This window comes from Falco cherrug, chromosome 6, assembly GCF_023634085.1.
Source record: "Falco cherrug isolate bFalChe1 chromosome 6, bFalChe1.pri, whole genome shotgun sequence".
Lineage (NCBI taxonomy): Eukaryota > Metazoa > Chordata > Aves > Falconiformes > Falconidae > Falco > Falco cherrug.
The window spans coordinates 13383512-13408256 of record NC_073702.1 but is presented as its reverse complement, the minus strand read 5'-3'; the positions used below and the strand labels follow the sequence as shown (position 1 = coordinate 13408256).

At 37.8% G+C, this 24745-nt stretch overlaps 1 protein-coding gene across 5 annotated transcripts in view; it reads left to right on the top strand.

Annotated features, from left to right (window-relative positions):
* ADGRB3 (adhesion G protein-coupled receptor B3) overlaps positions 1-24745 on the top strand; it is a 466036-nt gene that overhangs the window by 399727 nt on the left and 41564 nt on the right. For all 5 annotated transcript variants that reach the window (XM_055714746.1, XM_055714747.1, XM_055714745.1 and 2 more), the window contains 2 exons: positions 20892-21042; positions 21540-21609. In XM_055714746.1, coding sequence (XP_055570721.1) covers positions 20892-21042; positions 21540-21609 — 221 coding nt within the window. The remainder of the gene's footprint in view (positions 1-20891; positions 21043-21539; positions 21610-24745) is intronic.

Genomic DNA, 24745 nt, shown 5'->3' with positions numbered 1-24745 from the left:
AATGCCAGGGGCGAGTGGGATCAGCAGTACTATTTCATATAATAGGTACCCAGACATGTTTGAGCAAAAAGAAATGATAGAAACCCTTCTGCAATTTTTACTTCCAAATTAGGCTTAGAGGCAGTAAGGGAAGCATAAATCAGAATGTTTTCAGAGAAAGGAGATGAGATCCGTGTTTTGTTACAAGGATTTCAGAAACTCTATTGCTTTGTCTATACATCTATAATTAATTAAATGGGCCAGGATACATTCTCTGGCCCTGAGGACAACTCATACAAATGCATGCCTTCCAGAAGAGGCAGGCTGCAGCCATACTGCTTGTTGGCCTGTGCTGGCCTGTGGAACGTGATGGGTATTGCACAGGGGGGTGTTGCTTTGCAGAGACCAGGGGTCATGCTAGCAGTTCAGTAGCATGGATAACCACCTGCCAGGTGCTTGGACCCATAGCCTGGCCCTGCTTAGTTAGCTAGTATAGATATAACCTGCCTTTTGCAAATATTGACTTGGTTTTGGTATAACATGGTGTGATGAGGTTTTGAAACTGTAATCAAGTCGATGGATCTAGTGAAGTCACTGCTACAGGAACTGTCACGTGTTCTTCTTCAGAAAAATAAAACAAAACCAAAACCAACCAACCAAAGAAACCAAAACCAAACCAAAATGAAACAACAACCACCCCCAAAAGGTCTGAAATAACAACAGTAAAAGTGCTACAACTACATACCACTTGTCAAAGAATTTTCTAGAATCTGGTAAGGTATATTTTTTATTTGCTTACTTTCATCACCTTATTCTAGTGTCTGAACTCACTTAATCAGGGCAAGCCACCACACAGGTTATTGTTCTTGGTGCACTGACTACTTGTATCCTGGTGTCACTCAAATTTTGGAAGAGATCTCTGCCTGAAGTACAGTATGGATTAGACTATGTCTGCAAAATCTGACCATCAGTTGTATGCAAATCAGTTCAGTACTTCCGATAATATAGTAGGTTTATTAGATGCTAACTTCAATGATACCTTCCTCTTTGGCAGAGTCAGACAGGTTTCTGGCAAATCTAGCCCATTACCTATTCATCTCTAATTTGTTCAAATTAACTGTCAGATGCTGCAATTTTCCCCAGAACAAGGTCAATGTAGACCTGAAAACCTTTCTTTAAAACTGTTTCTTCTTTTGTCAGTAGCTACTTAGTTTAAGCAATGGATAGTGGCTTTGCCTTTGCTTTCAGTGCTGAAAAATATTAGTCAAAATCTTGACGACTAATGTAAAATATCATGCAAGAATTTTGAACCCAAAAATTCCACCAAGTGTTTATGGCTTTTTCAATGTTAAAATGTAAGAAGAAAAAAAAAATCAACTTCTAACGTCTCCTTTTCCACTTGAGATTATCAAATTCTGTAAAGGCTTTTCATACGGTCATAATCGTCTGGTCTCCTTTAAGCTTTTTTCTATGGCATGCTGACCACAAGAAGCTGTTCCCACCTTTGCTGTTGTTACAGAATGACCCTGTAAAAAAACCATGACATGTCTTAGAATGGTTCTTATATTTTTTTATCTTCCTGTGTCTTCTTAGAGTCATGTATGTGACTTTATAAATGTAAGAATTAGTAGTCTGTAAAAAATTTCTCTATTTGCCATAGCCAGGTATCATCTTAAATTAGAAATGCCCTGGACAATAGTGGTTTGTCTAAAAGTGGCTGAATTTCCTGTTTATTCATGTCATGCTTATGAGTTTCCCAATTCATATTCTCATTCAGATAGATATCAGCTTGTTGGACCTCAAATCTGCATTTATTAATCTACCATATTTGCTAACATCTCTGCTGTAAATGTACATACCCTTGTCATATATTCGGATATTTAGAACTCTAGATGAAATCATCTCTGAGCCACAACCACTTCTGTTTAAGAGTAGAAAGACACTGGCAATTTGATGTTCTGAATGACTGTTCTAGAGGTGTTCAGGTGATGAAGATCCACAACCAACATTCATTACCTGCACAGCTTCCTGACAAGGGCTTTGATGCAGATGTACAATGAAACAGATTCTTTTGCTAGGTGGAATTTGCCAGGAACCTGCACTAACATCTGACTGCGATAATGCTTTGGCCACTGGCACTCAGATTAGTGCCCAGTCAGCTACAGGCAGCACATGTTCTTGTCTGTGTGTCCTTACAAATGCACAACTTCCCTGATGGGCTTCAGCTAATTCTTTCATAGCTGTGACTTTCTTTTCTTCCTCAATAAAATCCCTTTTACACTGCTAACATGTAGACCATGTTGCTATTTTTCAAGGCTTTATGAGACCCCACTTTTCCTAGTGTGAGAACTGGATCTAAATAAAGCTGTGCCAGCAAACTAGTATCTCTGATGCTATCAGCTACCTAGTCTTTTAATAGTGTCTGCTTTTAACATGCTGTATTTGCAGGGTACAGCAAGACTGAACTGCAGCAGCTAAAAGCTGCTTCTTTCTCGCCCCCCCCGCCCCCCCCCCCCCCCCCCCTCCCCGGCTCCTGGAACCTTCCAATAAGTTTGGCCTTATCAAATCTAGCATTCTTTCTGCCTGGCCTATTAATATGAAAAGTCCCTTGTATTTTGTTGTATCCTTTTCTTCCACTGTCATTCTGGGAAGGAACACATAGGGTCGTCAGCAATGTCATCTGTGGCACACATCAGAACGCTTGCCTGATATTGCCAGCTATACTACAAGCCTCTGATGCTGCTGAAGCCTCTAGACGGAGCAAGGCCCTCACAATGCCTTATCACACAGCCATTTGTAATCTTGGCTTCGTTACTACAGAGAGATGGAGCTGAGTTTCCTTCAGAGGTTTCTTCTTTCCCTGTCAATTCATCCCTGCAGCAGTGTTGCAAGGTTTCTGTTTCATTATTCCTGCTTTAGACAGCATGATTCTTTCCACTCCTCATACCACTGTGGGTAACCATGTAAACCAAGATGCCTAATATTGAACTTCAGCTGAAAAATCGTCAAATGGGCATATTCTTTCTGCTTATTATCTTCACTCTTCTGCCACCTTTGGTTAGGAGTCCTCTGCTCTGGACAACTGCACAGCTTACTGCCCAACCCCCTGCTTCAGCTGTGAATATAAAAGACATAGCTCATTTCTGGTGGCCAAACTGACGTTTCCCAACATCAGAAATATCAGTCAAAACAAATCTGTTGCCCAAATGAAACAGGCAAAGACTGCTGATCAGGGTGAGCTGTGCCCTCAAAGCCAGCTACACCCAGCTGCAAGGGCTGTAGCAGCCTTGCAAACCTAACTTGACCAAACCTCAACATTGCAGTGATGGGGTGAAATGTCTGTCAGTACTATGGCTTTAGAATTTCCTATGGGTAACGACTCCCTTGCCAGTACAAAAAGGCACACAGAGAGCAAAGATCTGGCCCATTCGGTTCCAGTTGCACTAGGAAGATTTTTTCATTAAAATTTATCACTGTGTTTTGGCAGATATAATTCCATTAATTCTAGCAGCTTTGCTAATGCAACAAAATAAATGTCTCAAATCCCTCACCTCTGGAAGAAGTGATGTATAAATATGCCTGTCGTATCAATTTCAAACCAGGGACTAGAAAAATAGGATTAGAACAAGGTGAACCAGTCCAATGGCTAGGATAAACTAAACGAGTGCAAGGCTCACATGATCCTTTTAATGGGGTTAAGCCACAAAAAGAGTGGGAAGCAGTGCAGCAATAAGTTTCAGTTGTGCTTTTTTATTACAGACATATATAACCCTACTCCTTTTCATTTGTACAAGAACTGTTTTTCTGAAGATGTCTATTTCAGAGACTGAAGTATTCCTTTCCTAAAAACTTCTTATTTTACAAATGAAATAAAAAGAAATACAGTTTAAAAGGTAGAATTCTAAGAGTTGTGTCTAGCACATACAAGAAAGACTGGACAATGATTCTTGTATCAAAGTTAGGTGGAAAACACAGTATTTCTGTTAACAGAAAATTAATTCAAAATGCATGTCCTGTTCATCAATTTGTTAAACTCCCGTTGTTAAAAGAAAACTAAATAGCACCCCACATAGTTTTTACTGGTTACAAATGTGTAATAAGACTATAAGAGATATGTATATCCAGCCAGCATTTTCAAGAATGTTACTTATTTTTCAACTCAGGGGAAAAAAAAAAGAAAAAAGAAAAAAAAAAAAAAAGACACACACACAAAATAATTTTAAAATAAGAGCACAGTAACTTTGTCCCTAAAATTGAAGGGACAGGAGAGCGATTTTACTATTTTTCATTTTAAAAGAAGAGAATGTATATAATTGCCAGGAAGCTGCTACACAGCAAAACAGCTGTAAAGACTCAGTTTTCTTGGCCTGGCTTCCAGGAGCTATGTTACTAGATTTTGAAACAAGTAATTTAAACCAAATGTGCACATAGCCATGGATTCAAAATAATCTGGGAGATCCTCCATGGAATTGCTACTTTGCTTTTGATGATTCTGGGCATCTTGCTGAGGCCTTCTGCTTCAGTCAGGTAGAGTACCAGAAAGCAAAATAATGGTATCAACAATACATAAAGCTATTTTTATAGTGTCTGAATCAGTCTCTATGGCAACATTTTTTAGTCTATTTAGATTTTTTTAAAATCTCTGTCTCTCTTTCCCCCTTCTTGCATTATTCTCTTGAGTGACAGATATTGATAGAAAGATAAAACATAATGTCCACATATACACATCTGTTGAGTTTGGAAGAGTAGGTGGTTGTTAGCTTTATACTTGACCTTTCCCTTTAACAGATATTGTAAAGACATTCTACTAAACTTCTTTCTTTGAGAAAAATTTACCTGGAAAAAAGCAAGATACATTCAACTTGAAATCAAATTACTCCAAATACTCATAGGTATATAATTTTTCCTCGTCAAGTCTGAATGTTTTATGAGAGTGGTGTGTGTGTCATCATTACTGTTTTATAGTTGGGGAGAGGCAAGTACAGACAAGAAAAGAAAAAAATAATCCAAGGTCAGCCAGCCAGCTAGCAGTTTCACTGACTGTAGTAGCAGATTTGCAAGGCTTCAGTACCTTAAAAAGTGGGTTCTGATGCTACATTTTATACCTAAGCTCTCCTAACTCAGAAGGTTTACATTTCTGGCTCATTATATCCTTGCCTCTCCCTTCTGTTGCTGTACAAAAAGAGCATACAAACAAGGGGGAAACAGGACTGTACCCTGAGAACCACGAAACCACCTGCCTCAAAAGGCTATTAAATTCACAGAGAAAAACAAACCATGCATGTATAAAAGCAAAGGAAATTTGTTTTTATAAAATCTTTTTCATTTGTATTAAATTAAAGTATTTCATGTAAGAACAGTAGGTGGGAAACTTACGGGTTTTATTGGAGGAGAAAAAGGTAAGATTGAAGAGTGATGGCTAAATGGGGATGATATTCCTGGGCAGTATAGGAGTGAAAGCAGCTGGTGCTGGTCTGGGCTGCCTGCACAGAAGAGTTTTACTGAGGACCTTGAACCTTTGTGTAAACAGAGCAGCAGAGGAGTGCCTGTTCTTCAGAACTCTGTGGATGAAAGGGGTTTTCTTTACACTGGCAGAATTCTTATCCCTCATGATTTGACCTGATTTTTTAAATTATCTGATATAATTTTGCTACCTGCCAGCTTTAGATCATAAGAACAGCAGTATCGGATCAGCTCAGTGATCTGTCTTGTTCACTATGCTGTCGACATGAACCAGATACATAGGAAAGTGTATAGGAACAGGGAATGAATGATCCTATCTCTGATGCACATTCCCAACTTTTTGCAGTCAGCAATTTAAAGATTTTCTGAGCCAGAACTGCATCCAAAGCATCCAGCAGTTAGCCTATTCTGTAATCCATTTTAAACACATTTATCTCTTTGGCTACCTTCAAATCCTAAAGCAGTGAGTTCCATATTTCAATTCTGTGATGTATCAAGAACATAAAAATAAAATTAAAAAAAAAAGAAAAAATATCGAGCATCCTAGTTCTAACATTTAAAATTTTATTTGAATGCAAATCACATTATTTGTATCCTGAGCAGAGTTGTTTGTCTTTACAGTCCCTCACAATAACTGGAAGGAGATTTTAAAAAGCACCACAGATGAGGATGATTCATGTGTATCCAACACTCAAACAAAATTGCAGATGATCGGCTGCATCCTGTTGGCTGTTTCATGCAAAAACCAGAGTGCCGTGATACAAGCCAAAGTGTCATTTCAGTTTCATCAGAATGTACTTATATTTTTAAGCACCAGCAATTTTCTTACAAATATTATAAACTCTGCAATTTCTTTAATTGAAAATTTAATATTAGATGGTTTGTGATTTAGAATACGAAACTGTAAGAGGAAGTTTAGAAATGTATATGCTGATAGTTTATGAGATCAATTGAGTAATTAGAATGAGTGTTCTCACCAGAAAAGTTTTTTTTTAAAAAAAGATACATTAGTAATATCAACCAGTGCTTTTGTGCCACATTTAGACAGAACGCTGTCTTACAATTCACCAACTAAATGTGGAATCAAATAGTAAAAAATATTCTTTACAAATATTGTTAATGGCTAAAAATAGCAAAGTTGTTTATGGGGGGAGGGAAGGGGGAAGCCACAAAATATCTGCCTCATTGGATGAAGTTGATTCAACAGTAGTTCTGAAGTAATTAGTGGCATGTACTTACCATAAAGCCATCACAGCATTACCACCTTTAAGGGTTGAAAACAATTTATCTTCAGAAAATATGTGCCTAGTGTGGATTGAGAAGGTAATATTAATGAAGGAAAGAACCAGGAAATAGCAACACACTTAAAGCTGGCTAGAGCTAAAATCAATGACAAAAGGCAGTCAGAAACACATGAGTAATTTATTAAACAATGATAGATTTGGGTAAGTAGCACTGCAAAATCAGTCCTCCTGATATGTAGGGTGAAGATAAATTAGCAGTTTTGTAAACTGAGCAGTTCTGTTTGCCCTTTTACTAACATATAAACCAAGCCTTCAAGAAATGCATTTGCTCTTCTCCTGCTTGGTTTTCACTGCTGTATTTATCCCCAAAGCTATGTGAAACCTGCTAGGGTAAAAACACGACTGGAATTAAACTTCTGTCAAGGGATCACCCTGAGCAATTGCATTATTAGCAATCGTCTTTATCAGGTGTCCTGTCATGTTCGGCTCTGTCCCAACACCGAGGGAGAGCACCGGGGGCTGCTCTCTCAAGGGCACTGCAGTCTGAGTCAGGCACAGAGCATGTACTATTCAAAACACTGAACTAAAGGCAGTAAAGATGTAGTTTTATTCAAGTCCATCCTCTCTTTGGTAAAATATATGTTCATTCATACAATGATCTCATACACTTCGTTAGGGAATACAAATCACCTTACAAAGCGCTAATATCTTTCCTATGCATGTACAAGTGGCCACTGTTCTGTTATGAGTGGAGCAGATGATTAAATAGCCCAAATAAATATGGGATTCTCAGAGCATCTTCTTTGATATGAAAAATACAGATAGAAGAATAAAGTGTATTTTAAACAAGTGTTCATAATGGGGACTTTGTACACTGCCTGCTTCCTCTTGTTGCTGCTTGTATGCTCACAGTGCAGAAATTAACACAACCTTCATCAAACTGATTGTGCAGACTTTCTGGTTCCCTTCTTCTCCCTGAAATAACAAACTTTGAGATACTAAATCTTCTATTGCTGTAGGCATCTTTAATGAGAAGCTCTTCAAATTCCCTGGCAAGCATTATCTAAGAGCATAGCTAAAGCCCGCCTGGAGAAAGCTATCATGTTGCTAGGCGCTAGTTCTCTCTCTAGTTTATCTTGCTGAAATCTCTGTGCATTCTTTCCAGTGTCCCTCCAGAAAATGTTTCCTTCCTCATTTGGAAACCCCTTTTTTCTCCAGCAGGAGGTTCATGTTTGCAGAGTCCCTGGGAGTTAAGCAAAGGTGAAACCAGTAGATGTGAGGCCTTGCAGAGAGCTTTAAGGTCCTAAAAAGACTCCTTATAGTGACTCCCATAAAAAGACTATATTTAAAGCCTACAGGAAGAAGAAACTTGTACTTGCTGGTATCTGTGAGGAATCGGTGCTATTCCAAATACTAATGATACCCCAGCTCTGCCTTCAGACTCTGTTGACAGGAGTAGATTCACTTCACCTTACATCCCAAGTATGAACTAACTCAGCTAAACTTTTCTGTGGCTTCAGGAGAAGAAACAGGGAAGTGGAATAGAGGCAAGAAATCCAGGGCCAATAAAAAGACTTCTATTCACCTTAATCAAGAAATCTGGCTTGAAGTAATGTGATAGAGGAGCTTTTACTAGTTATAATTCCTCCTGCTGCATCTGATCCCTCTACAAGACCATTTCATTCTTTGCTCCTTTAAAACACACAGATTGTTATAATGTTCCTGTCTAATAATTACAACTTTATAAATTTTTATAATCATGCTAAAAGAATCATTGTGAATCATTCCACACTTTTTTGTCATAAATATTATTTTGTCATTACTTCAAACTTTTTATCCTGCTGGTTTAACATAGCAGACAAAAAGAACTGAATAAAGGTGATACCTCACAGAATTTCCTCCTTGCTAGAAGACAATGCAAAGGTATAAGCAGCATAAGTGATTTCACCTTTTATAAGAAAGGGAACCTTGACATTTTGCTTTCTTATGCAAGCAATGAATGGAAACTAATGTCAAAATATTAACTGAGTGGAGAAGTTGACTTTTTAACCTATTGTTGTCTTTCCTGTTCTTAGTCAATCTTCCATATACATGTGTGAACACCACCTCCTCTCTGGTTGCTTTTTTCTTTCAAGTTTCATAAATTATCAAATTATCCACCATGCCAGCAGCCACATGTCCTGGTTTCAGCTGGGGTAGAATTAGTTTTCTTCTCAGTAGCTGGTGCAGTGCTGTGTTTTGGATTTAGTATGAGATTAATGTTGATAACACACTGATGTTGTTGCTAAGAAATGCTCACTCTAAATCAAGGACTTTTCAAGTTTTCCATGCTCTGCCAGTGAGAAGGTGCACAGAATCTGGGAGGAAGCAGGGCCAGGACAGCTGACCTGAGATAGCCAAAGGGATATTCCATAGCACAGAACATCATGCTGACTGTATAAACTGGGAGGAATTGGCCAGGGGCTGAAGATTGCTGCTCAGGGACTGGCTGGGCATAGGTCAGAGGGCTGTGAGCAATTGTATTGTGCATCACTTGTTCTTCTCCTTTTGGGTTTTATTTCTCTCTCCATCTCTCTCCTTTTCATTACAGTTGTTGTTATTATTGTTGCTATCGTGGTTTTGTTTGGGGTTTGTTTTTTTTTCCAATTACTAAGTTGTTCTTACCTCAACCCACGAGTTTTATCTTTTTCACAAATCTTCTCCCCATCCTGCTGAGGAGGTGGGGAAGTGAGCAAGCAGCTGTGTGGTATTTAGTTGTTGGTTGTGGTTAAATCACAACACCATGGTATACAATGACCAGAACTGAAGGTCAGACAGAGATGCAATGTATCTTGAGGAACTGCCTCCTTTGATTTCCAAAATGTGCACAGGCATCCATTGCTATACAATCTTTCTTCTATGTGAAAGTCACTGAGATTTCATTAATATCATAAGAAACACATAATTACCCAATGCTTTCCCTTTCCTGTATTTAAAGGTACTTTAAATTTATAGCCTATCTTTTTTTAACTATGTTTTCCATAAAATAGAGCCCTCTGTTAGGAACGTCTTCCAGCTGAAATTTCATCCTGTAGATGAGGCAGTTTCATCAGCATTACATGGATCTCTGCATGAAGTGAAGAAAGAGATGGATGGCCTCTGAAACAACCTATGGCTAGTGCATTAAAGGCATTATAAATTAATATCATAACCATAAGAGGAATTAATGTGATTCATGATGCTATTGTATAATAAGCTTGTATTGACTGTGCTGTACATGAACTAGAGCACTGTCAGTTGCCCAAATTGGAGATTCTGTCCTGCTCCCCTCACTCTGTGTTCACTCTCAGGTACACAGGTAGACATGCTCTGATATAGAGATGTAAAGCAATCTCCTCTGTCTTTAATCTGCTGAAAATACTGCTTTGCAATGCATAAGCCATCCAAGGCTCTCTTTTCCTCCACTTGCTTTTCTAGTGTGACGTGTGCTCTGATTCTAAGGTTACAGGGAAAGAGGACATATTTCTGAAAAAAAAAAATTAGGTTTTCAATTAAATGAAACAGTAAAACCCACTGGTAAACCACATGTGTACACATATGTATCCCATTAACAACTTTCAGATGCACTTAAATTCATTTTTTTAAAAGTACCTGTCTGTTTGTGTATGTCTACATACGTGGTCTATGAACACCGCTTGACTCAAAAGCCTCTGTTGTCCTCTCTTCATAGGCATGTGTGGTCACCCCCACACACAGATACTCCATTTGGGTTCTGTGTTAGGTTCCTGTGCTGGGTCTGGCTGGGATGGAGTTTATTTTCTTCACAGGAGCCTCTGTGGTGCTGTGGTTTGGGTTTCTAATTAAAATCGCGTTGCTAACATGCTGATGTTTCAGCTATTGCTGAGCAGCGCTTACACAGCGTCAAGACCTTCTTAATTTCTCAGCTGCCCTGCCAGCAAGGAAGTTGGGGGTGTGCAAGACGATGGGAGGGGACACAGCTGGGACAGCTGACCCCAGCTGACCAAAATGCTCTCCCGTACCATATGACAACGTGCTCAGCAATACAAGTGGCAGTGGTCTTTCAAAAGTAGCTGTTGCTTGGAGACTGGCTGGGCAACAGTCTGCTGGTGGGAGGTGGTGAGTCATTGCCTTTGCATCACTTGGTGAAGGCTTTTTTTCCTTCATTTATTAAATTGTCTTTATCTCGACCCACCAGTTTTTCTCACTTTTGCTCTTCCGGTTCTCTCCCCATCTTGCTGGGGGGAGTGAGCAAGTGACTGTGTGGGTGCTTAGCTGCTGGCCAAGGTCAGCCCACCACATTTGCTCAAAACCACCACATGTTTTATTGGATGAGAGAACAAAGCCAAAGTGTTCTACGTGTCTCTGTAGGTGGGCATGACCTCAAGCATTGGCATGAAGTCATCCATACTCTGGAAGCATTAGCATGCCTCTTGGCACAATTTTGTCCCACACTAACTAGCATTATCCCAGTCAATGCCCTGAGTTTGGGATAGTTAGAACTGGCAAGGGACCAGTGACAGCAGGCTGTTTGAATATGGCCACCTTATTTTGGAGCACAGAAAAATTTACTAATATAGACATTTACTGTTTCATTCCAGCTGGCCGCAGGATGAGTGAATGCTTTCTAACCCATTTGATCTGCAAGCACAAATATATGTAGCCATAATGTATCTTAAAAAAAAAATTATCAGTTATTTTGGAAAAATAAACTGAAGTTATGTGGTATGAGAAGACTTTGGATGACCACAATAATGTAGATACTATCTTCCTTCCCTGGATTATTTCTATTTCAGATTTAAATTTCTTCTCTCAAAAGGGACCATTTCTCACTGTCTTCATATTGCTAATCCTAAATGACACTCTCCTTTGAAGAAAACTAGGCATCCTTAAAACTGAGGGTGCTCTTGGGGGCAAAATCATCCTTTTCCTGTTACCATTCTTATATAAAGACTCTTAAGACTTATGTATAGAACTGTAATTTAAAAAGAAAAAGAGTAAGGGTAGCTGACATATGACAATCTTGTAATAGCATTGCAAAGATATTGCTTCAGTGCTTTCAGTCAATTGTATGAAGGGATGGAACCAATGCTTTCAGTCAATTGTGTAAAGGGATGGAACTCTTACAGTTATGCAGACAAGGAATAGTTGATGACATCAATATCCCAGACAAGAAGATGGACTGTTTTCATATGGCGATTGTAATCATCACAGTCAGACTAAGTGAAAGGCAACTGCAGGCTTTGTTGTTGAACTTCTTGTTCTAGTCATCATTTTGATTGCTGTGGAAACTCCCTAAAATTACAGCAGTTTTATTGTTAGCAAATGAGATCAATATCTAAAATAAAGCAAACGATCTGATTTAAGAGTAGAGATACTGAAGTGACAATCACATTTTCCTAATAGAAAAAGTTCTTTGATGACAGGTTTTTACCCATGTAGCACTGAGAGGCAACACAAGGCATTATTTTCTATCTACCCAGTAAGGGCTTTTTCCTGGTAATATTTCTATTAGGACATCAGTTTGCACTGGCTGTACTTGGATCATGTTACAGGAATTTGAAGTCTTACATACCGGGCTCCACTGTCTTGAGCATCCATTCTGTTACCCTCCTATGTTATGCCATCTCTTCAAAGAAGGTCCTTCAATTCCTTGCCTTTGTCAGTGCCCAGGCACCTCCTCTTTTCCTCAGAACTCCATAGGGAGCTCCCTCTCAACTGTGCTCTGAACTACTCCTTTCTTTAGCTGCAATCATTGCTGACTCATGTGTAACCTTTGTGCTTAGCTCAGCCACCCCTTCATTATCAATCCTGGCTCATTGCCCCTAGCTACTCATGCAGCCCCCACAGTGAACTTTTAAATAAATTAAAGTTAGGAAGACTCAGGACCTCTGGAACACTGTAGCACAGGTGGCTCATCACTCTAATTAACTGTTGGCTGTTGTATCCTTCATTCTTCTCCAAACCAGTACAACCATTAGTATGTTAATGCAACCAAATATTTCTACTTGCAACAACCCAAAGAGACATCTAAAAATCTGGATGTCTTTATGTAATAAGTTGAAATGAACATACAGCACATTGTTGTATGATATAGCCAAACAGCTTTTGCTTCATTGTTAATAGAGTTGTGTCATTATTATATCTCTTCAAAGCTGCCAAGAGCATTTGTCTTCATTTAAGAGCACACTGAACATTCCATATTTTAAAATTAAACCAATATGGCATTTTCAGAGTCTAAAAATAGTTCCTAAAAACAACTATCCTGTAAACCAAAGTGTAATAAAATCAGTGAAGCTTGTTTATTATTTATCCACAGTCTCCACCTTAATTTGCATAGCTCCTAAGCAAATAGAATTGTTTCTGACAGCCCAGTAGAACCACTCTGGCAGCCAGAATGAATATTCTTTTCCCCTATGAGTCACAGCCAGTTTCAGAGACTTTTCAGGCCAAATTGCACTTTCATCAATATCAATCCAGACCCTTATGTTCACACTGCACCTTCCATTCTGCTTCTGTAATATTGTTACTGTAAATGAAGTGCAAGAACATAAGAACTTAAATTCTTCAATGGTTTTCAGGCACCAAGTTGATTTTGCTTGCACATCAATTCAAGAAACAAATCTATATTTTATCTACTCTTTAAATAAGAAATCTTTTAGACTTCGTAATGCAAAATCTCACCAAGCTTTTTCTTAATAGAGTAATTTTTCAGGATAGCATCACCTTCAATTTAATTTTTTAATTGTCATTCCTCAGTAGCTCAGTATTGAATCTGTTCTAACAAAGCATGACAGAGATTTCCACCTCTTCACCTGAAGTGAGCATGATCACTTTACACTCAAAAGGGTTGACTTTTGAGGAAAAAAGAAATTACCAAATAAAAGAAAAAGAAGAGAACTAGGAAAGGGTGCTCTCTGGCACAGTGAAGCATCACTATTACAATACAGTGATACCAATTTGGGATTAATTAGTGAGGGAGAAGTTGAAAAACTTGGTTTAAATTGATTTTATGCTTCATAGTTGTAAAGAGCTTTTTATTTTCTTTTATATCTGCCCGAAAACCTGTTGTTCTGAGCTTCATAAACTTCACAACATATTCATGTGAGGACATAGTTAAAATACTGGGTTATTTTGTCCTGACAGAGTTGACATTTACCTTGTTTAAAGTGTTTAACATCAAAGCCAACAGCATAAATTTATGAAATGAAGTAGGCCATACTTACCAGAAAAATATTCATCCAATACTTTGTAAACATTTAAAACATTTAGGATAAAAAGCAAGATCATAAGCCTCTGCTCATGCACCCTACATACCTTATTCTACAGGTTTGATACTCAATATAAGGCCCACTTAAATTAATGGAAGTCTTTCCACTGACTTTGAATTAATCCTGTAAACAATTAGAGGATCCTATTCCTTCATTTCCTGCCTGCCCAGAAATATATGCATTTCTGTATATACTGCTATATACATATATACTGTTATATATATTCTGTTCACAGCACAAAGGCAAGAAGGGAAAAGCTTCCCTTGCCACTTTTTGTAATTGAAGAAATCAAATTGTCTCTGAGTATCCTGTTCTGTGATGTTGCTTGTGCTGAGCTCATTTGCTGGAATATAACCTAGCAATAACAATTCAAACCAGGAGGAAGACTAAAATGAGTATAAGGTAACTATATGAGAACTGTCTTCCTACTGGCTTTCAATTTACAGTAGGCATGCCACCAAGAAAGCAATTCTGACTTAACACATTACAAATCTGTGCATTGCACTGAAAATCTCCAGAGAATGCTGTAAACACCACAGAATTAATTTTACCGTCTCCTATGTTAGAAATAGCTGAGCATATAAGGAATTATCCAGCTGGAGTTCTTACCTCTATCCCAACCACTAACCAAAATGAGCCACAAATATTTCTATAGCCCCGAGGCAAAATAGCACAACACGGCTTGCATCCATCACAAGCAAGTCCTCCAGGGCAGGAGGGCAGCTGTGGCAAGCTGACCCTCAGGCAGGGCTCCTGGCCCAGGCTCTCCTTCAGTCTGTGCGTGAGCCTGGGCAGGGTGAGCATTTTTTGGCCCAAGGAATTCACTAAAAATTTAGCATCATGGATCACATGTCAGTGCAAAGAGGGTGCTTTTACTTTCACTAGCATAGACAGATCCTGCCATACAACAGAGCAAGGAAAGTTTGCATATGCAGCAAGCAACTTTCCTTAATTCTTTTCCATCCCAAAAACCAGCAGCCTACCCCTTCATATCTAGTGGATAGAATGATTTTATACGATGTGCATTATAACGTCTGGAGAATAATAGTGGGCAGCAGATAAAAAACAGCAGTTCTTTATAGACGTAACTGAGGGATGCCAAAGTACAACTATATGGTATCAAATCTAAATGCAAAGGAGAACTTTGAAGAAAAGTAACTGCAAAGAGCAGAAGCTAAAAAGAAGGGTCCCTATACTTTTAATGGATCAGGTATGAACGGCACCTCTATTGCTGGACTCTGCACCTGGGAAAAAATGGGGGACATTCTGACTGATCTTCATAAGAAAGTGTCATTAAAGATTGTGAATGAATCAGAGGTAATTTTCAGAAATACCTTTGAGTAAACATCAGAAAAAGAGGAGCAGGAACTGAATCTAAAGCAATCTAAATCGTAAAGCATCTAGAGAAACTTTAGGTGAAAATAAGAAGACACATATTTAAAGTGTGTCTGGAAAGTGCAAATGTGGAGAAAACTTGAAGTTTTATGTTTTCTTTCAGTCACACTTACAGCATTGCATCAGGATCACTGGGGTTATACTGTCAGATAAGAGGACAGACTCCAGAAGAGAAAAGACGTGACAGACACAAAAAACTTAAAATAGCTGAACAATTGATACTGCACCTTGAGACTCGCACATTCAGTGACCCCAAAGTTTAACAACTGTTGTGATAATTTGTACATGATACAAAAGAATATATAAATCAAAACTTCATACTAAAAATACCTTACTGTGGCATTGCAGTGCTGATACAGATGAAATTTCTGAGACTGTATTTGTAAAGTAAACCAAAAGAATTTACAGCCAGCTTATGAGCTATTTATTAGAACCTAGAAAAGCATCTGGCTTGTTCTGGGCAAACAAAATGATTGAGTAGGAGAAAAAAAAATGTATGTCCTTAGTTAACACTCATTATCTTTTTGGGGGAGATCACATAACTACTCAAAACCCATTGCTATTGCACTGAAAAATTAGCTTGCTCTTAAAATCCAAGTAAGGGCTACCTTCACATTGTCTTGTACTGCCTACAGAAACCTTCAGTATAATAATTAACTGTGCATATCTCTTTACATGAAGTCAAATGCTAATTATTTTGGGTTATCATGTCAGATATCAGCACACAATATAATGAAGTTAAACTACTTAAGCCTTCAACTTTTAAGGATATCAGAGGTTTTTAGAAGATCTAAAACTTTGTCTATAAGTTAATTAAAGTATATACTTTCATAGCTGTTGGTTTAAAATATGAATAACATTATTTTAGAACAATTCCTTCCACTATAGTGCTCTTTTCAATATGGGTATCAAATTTCCTGAATTCTTTGCTTGAACAAGTGGTGTTAACTGTATTCAAGTCTGGCAACAGAAAAGAACATGTGATTTTTTAAATTAAATGGTACCTTCAAAGCTTTACGGTGCCAGTAATGTTAATGATCCTGAAAGTCTACAGCTATGATTTCTCAGGCATTTCAGATCCAACAGTTTCAAATATGTTTGGAGTTGAAGAGACAGCCTTTCTTGCCATATTTATTTTGTCATTGAAAATCTGTCCCCCTTCCAGCGAAAAACTCCTGAGATGCAAGCCCATATTTCTTTGTTTCACAGCCTCTGAAAGTCCACCTACTATTTCATGGCAGTTTACTCTAGAAATTACTATTTCATCTAGAATTCAGTATTATCTGACCAGTATACTGTATCCCTGTATTCTGACAGTGTCTGCCATTCCTTAGACAAAGGTGCTGTATTATGCAAATCAGTTTAAAAATAATGATAAAAAATGAAGTAAAGGTTAATAAGCAATACTTTCCTTTCTTAATTTATATTTTTTTTTCAAAGAAGGAAAATATAAACTGTTTTATAGTTGCGAGTTACAAAAAGACAATAAAATATACCAGTTTTGACATAGAATTATCTATCTGCTCTTTGCTATGTCCTTTGCATTCTCTCTGTTTTGTTTGTTCTTTGTTTCATTTATTCTTTTTTGTGGTCTTTAAGTGCTCTTTGTCTGTGTATTCAGTACATGGTCAGAAGTTCATAAGAATAAAATTAGCACTCATATAATTTATCTCAGGCTTATCTAAGTCAAGGGCAAGATATTTTTTTTAATCTCCAAGGAATTTTATTATTTAAATTATTTTCTGCTAGTTTTCTTTTCTACTTATGACACAATCCAGTTAAGTGGATTTTAGCCCTATTCATTTTGCTATCACCAATACAGATTTCATTTTTCATGTCTATTTTCCAGTAGCTTTGATTCTTATAGTATTTATCAAACCCCATAGAGAGGCAACTAATTTGTTGAAAGAAAAAGAACTTGTTTCAGGGGAAGAAGACAAATCAGGTATCCTTACTTATCCCTCTTTGTCTTTGTGTGGAAAATCAGTTCACATTGCTATTACAAAGAACACTGCTCTATTAAAAAAAATAAATCAACAACAAAGTGCTCCAAAAAATATAATACTTTATTATTTTGAGGTTGTATTTATGACCTACTTTTTGTAGGCCATAAAAATGGTTAAATGTTCTCTTTATTAGTCACCATTATTACATTAAAGATATTGATGGCTAGAATAAGTAACTTTGAATTTCCACTGTTTTTTACATTTCTCAGCTGTGCTTCTCCCTTATTTGGAGTGGGTGTCTTACACGAATAAAAGAAGGAAATAATTTGATACCTGATGTGTGCTCTTACTTTCAATAGTATATTGTTTATTAAAAAGGGATGAATGGTCTTAATGAGATATTCAAGGTAGCTGAACACTTGAGGCTCAATTAAAGCTCATGAAATTGTGCATTCTGAGGAGAGAAAAGCTCCCTTCCCCCACTTGTAATTAGAATTAAATATGGGGACCTGAGAACAACAGCCATGGGAGGAAGAGGAGGTTAGAGTTACAGAGCTGACTTAATTTCAGAAGCTTGAAGAAATAGTGAATAAATTAGGATGTTAAAATTCATTTTGTTGCAAGTTGACAGGTGCTCAGCACAGGTAATTAATTCAGTGAGTTTTAATCAACTAAAATGAGAAGCAAATAAGAATCGTCTCCTCCTAAAGCAATGGGGAAGGTACATACCACTATCTCTTGGTGCAGACAGGTTGACACAACACAGCTTTCTGTGAGTGATGGGCCACAAGGTTTTAGTGATGCTGCTGCATGTGCAGCAAGGTGAAGGGAGGCGGTGGTCCCTTGGCAAGGAAGGAGAGGAGTAGTCCATGACCTGGTGAGAACAAACAAAATACTAATAAAGTCCTTGCTAAAGTTACAGTTTCCTAGCTGGAGATATTCTGTGCCCCGTTCAATAACAGCCTTTAGTGAAAATGAATTTTTATTCCTATTCGGAAATAGACTTCCCAGATACAGCACTTTCCCAGACAGAACAGCATTGTTTGTTTATCAAAGGGGAAGAATACAGAAGTACATAAAAGAAGATTTCCAGGGGTGTATTGGTCAACTCTGCTGAGCCTGTGGCTATACCCTACGAGAGGGGAGATTCAATTGCCAGAACTGCTTCTCTGGCTGGGGAAGGAGGGAGGCTAAATTCACTTCAAGCACTGCCCGCGCATGATCCTGTCATCGCTATCCCACAGCAGTTGTTAGGTGATGTTTTGGAGCTGATTTGCATCTTTCTGATGGTATATGATACAAACATACGCTTATATCGGTGATACAGGCTTGCCATCAGTGTTCATTACAGACCTCTGTCTGCCACTCAGAAGAGTTAGCTATAATCAGCAGTCGTATATTCCAGCTAAAGAAAAAATCGCTTCTGATAAAACTTGCTGTCATCTCATTTTGAGATCAACATGATCATTAATATTTTCACCACAGTTCTTTCTTCCACAGCAGCCATGGCCACATTTGTTTCAGATTATCATCATCTATCTTTCTTTCAATGCAGAGGATAAATTATGAACTAAATTCTACAGTTGTATACTCAGTCATCCAGTCATCAAGTTTTGGTATGTTTTCACCAAAAAGATCAGGATTTGTTTGCATTTGCATTATTTATAAAGGAAATAGTATATTTACTGGGTTTTTTCAGGGTAAAAATCTGCTTTACCTGTTGAGTTTCTCCATAAAAGTTTCTGTACTATTCCTCAAAAGTAATTTTATTCTTAAATTCTTGTTCCAACAGAACATGTTAGCTTTTACAAAAACATTGATAGGAAAGCAAATTGAAGTCGTATAGTGGGAATTCATTACATATGAGCCAGCTAGTAAAAGAAAAGACATTTGTGTATTTTCTATTATATTTATTGTGTGTTTCACTGCATAGTTTTCATTTTAAATATTTTTCATATACAGGAAATATTGCTGTCACTTAGGCTTTAACAGTATAGATTTTATGAATCCACATACTTTAAGCACATTGAAGCATAAGAATTAATGGCAAAATCTGGATGGAATGACTAGTACAATTTCAAGATTTTTTTCCAGTTTACATTCCTCACTTCTTAAAAATAAACAATAGTTCTCTTGCAAATAATTACATAGACCTCCTTTCTCCCAGATTTAAATACACATAATTTATAAAATTTATAAAAAATTGACAACTTGACCCAGAATTAGAAAACAAGGTGTTTGTCACATCTGCAAATTCATAGCAGAAAATCAGTACGTTTTGACTTTTTTAGTGCATAACTCTGAAAATTCAGAGATTATCAGCTAATGCTAATATCAGCTGATACCAGCTATCAACTATGTATTTCAGATAACTATTGGAGTGAACAAACACAATTGATTTCAGATAAGAATCTGAGAATATTACCACAAAAGAAAATTCAACGCAAAAAGACCTGAAAGTAATTAGGAATATAAAATGAATTAAAAAATGTCTGGTGTCATATATATCTTATCCTTCCCAATTTTTTGTAGCTACTAGCCTTGATTCAACAATATATGCAAGCATTTATATATAATTAGGAACTTGCATATTTTCTTCCTAAATAGTTTGCCGAACCAGGATTTTAGTAAAAAAAATTACCTACCCTTTTATCACATGCGTGTGAGATAGCTATTAGATGTGTATGCTGCATAAATAATCATAAAAATAATATAGTACTTCTTAACTGTGATCTTGTATTGTTAATACAGGGTGTGGGTTTTTTTTAACCTTGATATAATTTTGAAACTTCAAATTATTATAAGAATAAATTGTGGTTCTGGTGTGGTTTTCGTTCTGGGTTACAATGCACACTGCATTTTGTAGCCTGCAATGGGCATTTTAAGCAACACAGCAGAGAGTAGGTCATAATTTAACCCAAGAAGCTCATGTATATAAGCTACAATGTCAAGTTTAATTAAGGGCTACAGTGACAAAAGCATGTGCTCAAAATTCTTTTCAGATAACAAGTGACCGAAAAATTTAAAAACAATATCCAGGGTAACTGTTAAGGTTATGATAAACTGACTAAAAAGATCCGAGACAGAATATTCCAATAAGTTAAAGTTCTATGAGATTTCAATTAAAAACAAAATCAAAATCAAACAATGTATTGCCTAAAATTCAGATTTACAGTCAGGATCCTTCTGCATGGAGGGAAAGAAAACAACTGGCAATTAGGAGTATTTGTATTCCTACATTTTCGTTATTCAGCTCTGTGAGATTTTTATAATCAGTAACTTTGTAACTTGCTTCCACAATGGCTTTATGATGATCAAAGTAAATGCGTAGAAAAAAAATCTAGTGGCATGATTTATTTTGTGTTCTTTGTCCCTGCTCAGCACACTCAGTGTTTGGGAAAACAGTCAAAACCTCTTCTGCCTAATCCCCATCAACATCTCTCTTTCTCTCTCTCTCTCTGTGGCCACCACATCATGAAGGGGGAGTTGATGCTAAGAATAAAGGTCAAGATCATAGAACACGACAACTCTTTGAATTGAAAAGAAAAATGAGTGTCCCTAAGTATTCAGCATGAGCTTCTCTTTGCTCCCTGCAGGGCATCTGCACCACAACCACCGCGTTTTTACACTTCTTCTTCTTAGCTTCATTCTGTTGGGTTTTGACGGAAGCGTGGCAGTCATATATGGCTGTTACTGGAAAAATTAGGACACGGCTCATAAGGAAACGCTTCCTGTGCCTTGGATGGGGTAAGTCTGTAAAATTAATTTCCTCAGAATCATTGGGATGAAACATTTAATGCAACAACAATGTCAAGAATATCATCATTTTATTCAGTAGACAGCTCAAGCTATGCTGGTATATATTGTAACATTCTTTTATAAACACATTTCAGCAAAAATTTAGAAGATTTTCAAGAGTAGTGTAATACCAAAAAATCAAAATAAAGCAAGAAAAAAAGATTAACCGAATATTCATGAAACTTCATCCAAGTTCACTTTAAGGCCTGTCAAATGTACCAGTAATTTAGCTATATCAAAGTGGTACACCGTGGGCAGAAAACAGCATCTTCCTCCCAGTGCTTCAGAAAAACAAATCCTGCAATAGCACTGTGCTTCATTAAATGATTCATTCATTGCAAAACTGGTCATTTTGCATTAGCTTGCCCTGTCATTTTTTGTCCAGGCAGAACAGCAATATTTTGCTCAGCATCTAATCATTATTACTGTTTTGGTTTTTTTTTCAGGTTTACCAGCATTAGTGGTTGCAATATCAATAGGCTTTACCAAGACAAAAGGATATGGAACAGCCCACTAGTAAGTCAATCTTAAATGATAAATTATGTTTTTAATTAACAAGAATGTCATACACATCAGGAATTACACAGCACAGTCTGAAGGCTCTACATTCACACTTGGAACTGCCCTAAGAGTCACTGAGTGATCCACAAAAGAACAAAGAGAAAACCATATGCCAGTCTTGGACTGAGCTCAGCAAAGCACCAGGGATCCTGAATTTCTTGTGAGGTTTTGAAGCAGCAAGCCTTTTAGAAACACTGAGCATTAGGTGCACTTAGACATCTAAAATTTATATACGAATACCAAAGAGAACATTAAATGTCATGGCTAGCCTTTGTCAACCTCTAAACATGTCTGAAACTGTACTGGCAAGAGGCTCTTTGGCACCCAGGTTTCTGCCCACAAGCGTGTACCTCGGCTTTAATGCCCTTGAGCTGCTGGGAGCCAAAGCCCCACAAAAAACCGAAAATAGCTCTCCCATTCATCCTCTCTCTCCTGGAGCGCCTGACCCAGCCCTTTTCCTGGACTGGGCTGTGCTTGAAAGGCAGCAAAGAGGAGATCTGCATACTTCATTTACATTTTATTAATACAGTTCCTGTTCAGCCACTTGCCCGGTACCGGTACATATTTAGCACCCTGGAAAACACACTCCTCAGCGAGGCTGCCCTGTGGTTGTCTCCTGCTGAAGAAGGAGCTTGGGCTGACCCTCTGTCCTGCCAGCACAGACCTCCAACCACTGAAACATTACGTATGCTAGTGCGTTTCCTTCAGTCATCCTGTTTGGAGCTCTCCTGGTGTTGCCTAAGAAATTAAGTATGCGTCTGGACAGAGAGAGAGGAAATATGACTGTGAAGCCTGGTAATGAGGGCATTCATCAGAGATGTGGATGAGTTAGGTCAAGTCCTCGCTTCAGTGAATATTTAATTATTCTCCTTAGCATCATCACTGAGTGAAACCAGGATTCTGCCTCCCTGCCCGGTGCGTCCCACCATCTTGGCACATGGTGAGAGAGGCTTCAAGCCTTTGCTCTGGCTCTGGGTGGGTAAGGATTCAAAAACAAATCTCCTCCTGAACACCAGCTCAAACCACTGAGCTGTTTAGTTTTAAATTGTGACAATGTGCATCTTGCATTTTTTTTAATGAGGAATGGCTTACCTAACTGAAGTGCTTAATTTGCACTTATAGCTGGTAATCGTTAGTGAAACAAGGGTCTTAGCCGTCTTTGGGGAGTTATACTGGAGACCTGCTCCTCTGACATTTTTTGTAACTAGTATGTGCCCATCTTGCTGCTTTTTTTAATTATTTAGTCCGTGAATCAGCACTGGAGAACCATTTAGGCTGTGAGAGTTACAAATTACAAGATTATAATGTCCAGACCCCACTGGGGATGTAGCTCTGTCCTGTGCAGGATTCATGTGTGACTACTTGCTGTTCGTTAGCGTTGCTTCCTGCTTGCTTCCTGGGCTGAGTGCATTTTTAAAAGAGGATATACTGAAACATTCAGACAAAGCATCAAATCACTCATTAAGAGTAACCTGTAAAGTAAAAAACAGCAGGTCTCTACATGTAATGGCTCCTCTCCCAGGACCCAAATTCAGCTGACAGGGTACCATGGAACAAAAGCGCAAAAGGAGGTGTACAGAGGGCGAACAGAACCACAATGCAGCTGTCTCATCTTATTTGCAAATACCTTTCTGGGCATTTAACATCGGAATTACATAAGGAAAGCAGAGAATTCAAGGAATGGAGATTCCTCTCCCACCAGCAGCTGATGTGCTGTCCCGCTCTAGAAGCCAGCAAAGAATTCTGTCCCATAACAACTGCTGGGTAATGTAAAAGCAGAGCTCCTGTCCTGCTCCTCCTCTGATAAGTAAAGCATTTGTGTAAGTTTTTTAACTGTTTACTCTGCATTTAGCATGTTTGGCTGCAATCAATTACACACATGCTGCCACCAGAAATGTGTCCTGTTGCAAAGTATTCTTGCTCTGTAAGATGCTATTTTTAAAAACAACAGTTTCAAATGGAGAAAAGTAACAGTGAAAATTAAGGAATTTACACCAGTTCCATAGTCACATACATGAAGAGACTGATGGAAAGGGAGAAGGATCTTTGAAGCAGATTTCAGTTTCATATGGCATATGACTGATAAGGGTGGCTTGAATTCTTCACACTCAAACCAATTCTGTGATCAACAGTCTCTGATTTCTAACTTTTTCTTTCAGTCCTAATTATTAAACTATTATATTACCGTACATTTAAAACTAAAAATGAAAAATATTTCACACAGACACTTGAACTGATATAGATACAGAAACTGAAAGGATTTCCTAAAAATAATAAAAAACCACAGTGACAAGGTTTTGGATATTTCAGGATATCTGAGAAAGATGTGTGTCTGAAAGCTTGACTGTTTTTCCAACTATTTCTGTGAGTCTAATAAATACTGTGGCTACCTCTCTTCAGATGATAAAAGGTATGAAAGCAGCACTACTATAAGTTACAGTTAATAAACCTGCGTGATCTACTCATGTTTACCTACAGTGCTATATATTAATAAGCAGTACAGATAACTTCCAGGAATTCATTCTATCAGCAAAAATTAAAATTCTGTCATAGTCATGCTCTCCTAAGAGAAGGAACCATTCTCCTAGAGAGCATCAAACAGCTCACAAAATGTACAGGACACGGGAGCAAGCCTACAAATACTTCATCACTCAGCAGAATTTTATGACCATGTAATATTGTCCCATAAAATCCACCAGTGGATACCCTTAATACTGATCAATTTATATGGCTTTCTGCTATGTGGGGATCAGGGAGAAAGATGACAAAACAGCAGAGCAAAATAAAAACAACTATAAAGCAGGGAAGAAAGCTATCAGAGTGAAGAAAAAGAAAAGAAGGAAGAAATAGTAAAAAAATGACGATAGCTTTACGGTATTAGAAGGCACCTGAGAATCTGTCTTCAGAAAATCTTCAACAGAAAAGGTTCCGGAGAAAGCACATTTCAGAGTCATCAACTGGCAAATATTGAATACATTGCAATAATCACATCACACGTAGGAAATCCAGACTGTTGAAAATTCAGGTTGTGTAAAGAAAAGAGGACAACCTCTACATATTTTTCCAGCTCTGCCTCTAAATGGAAGTCACT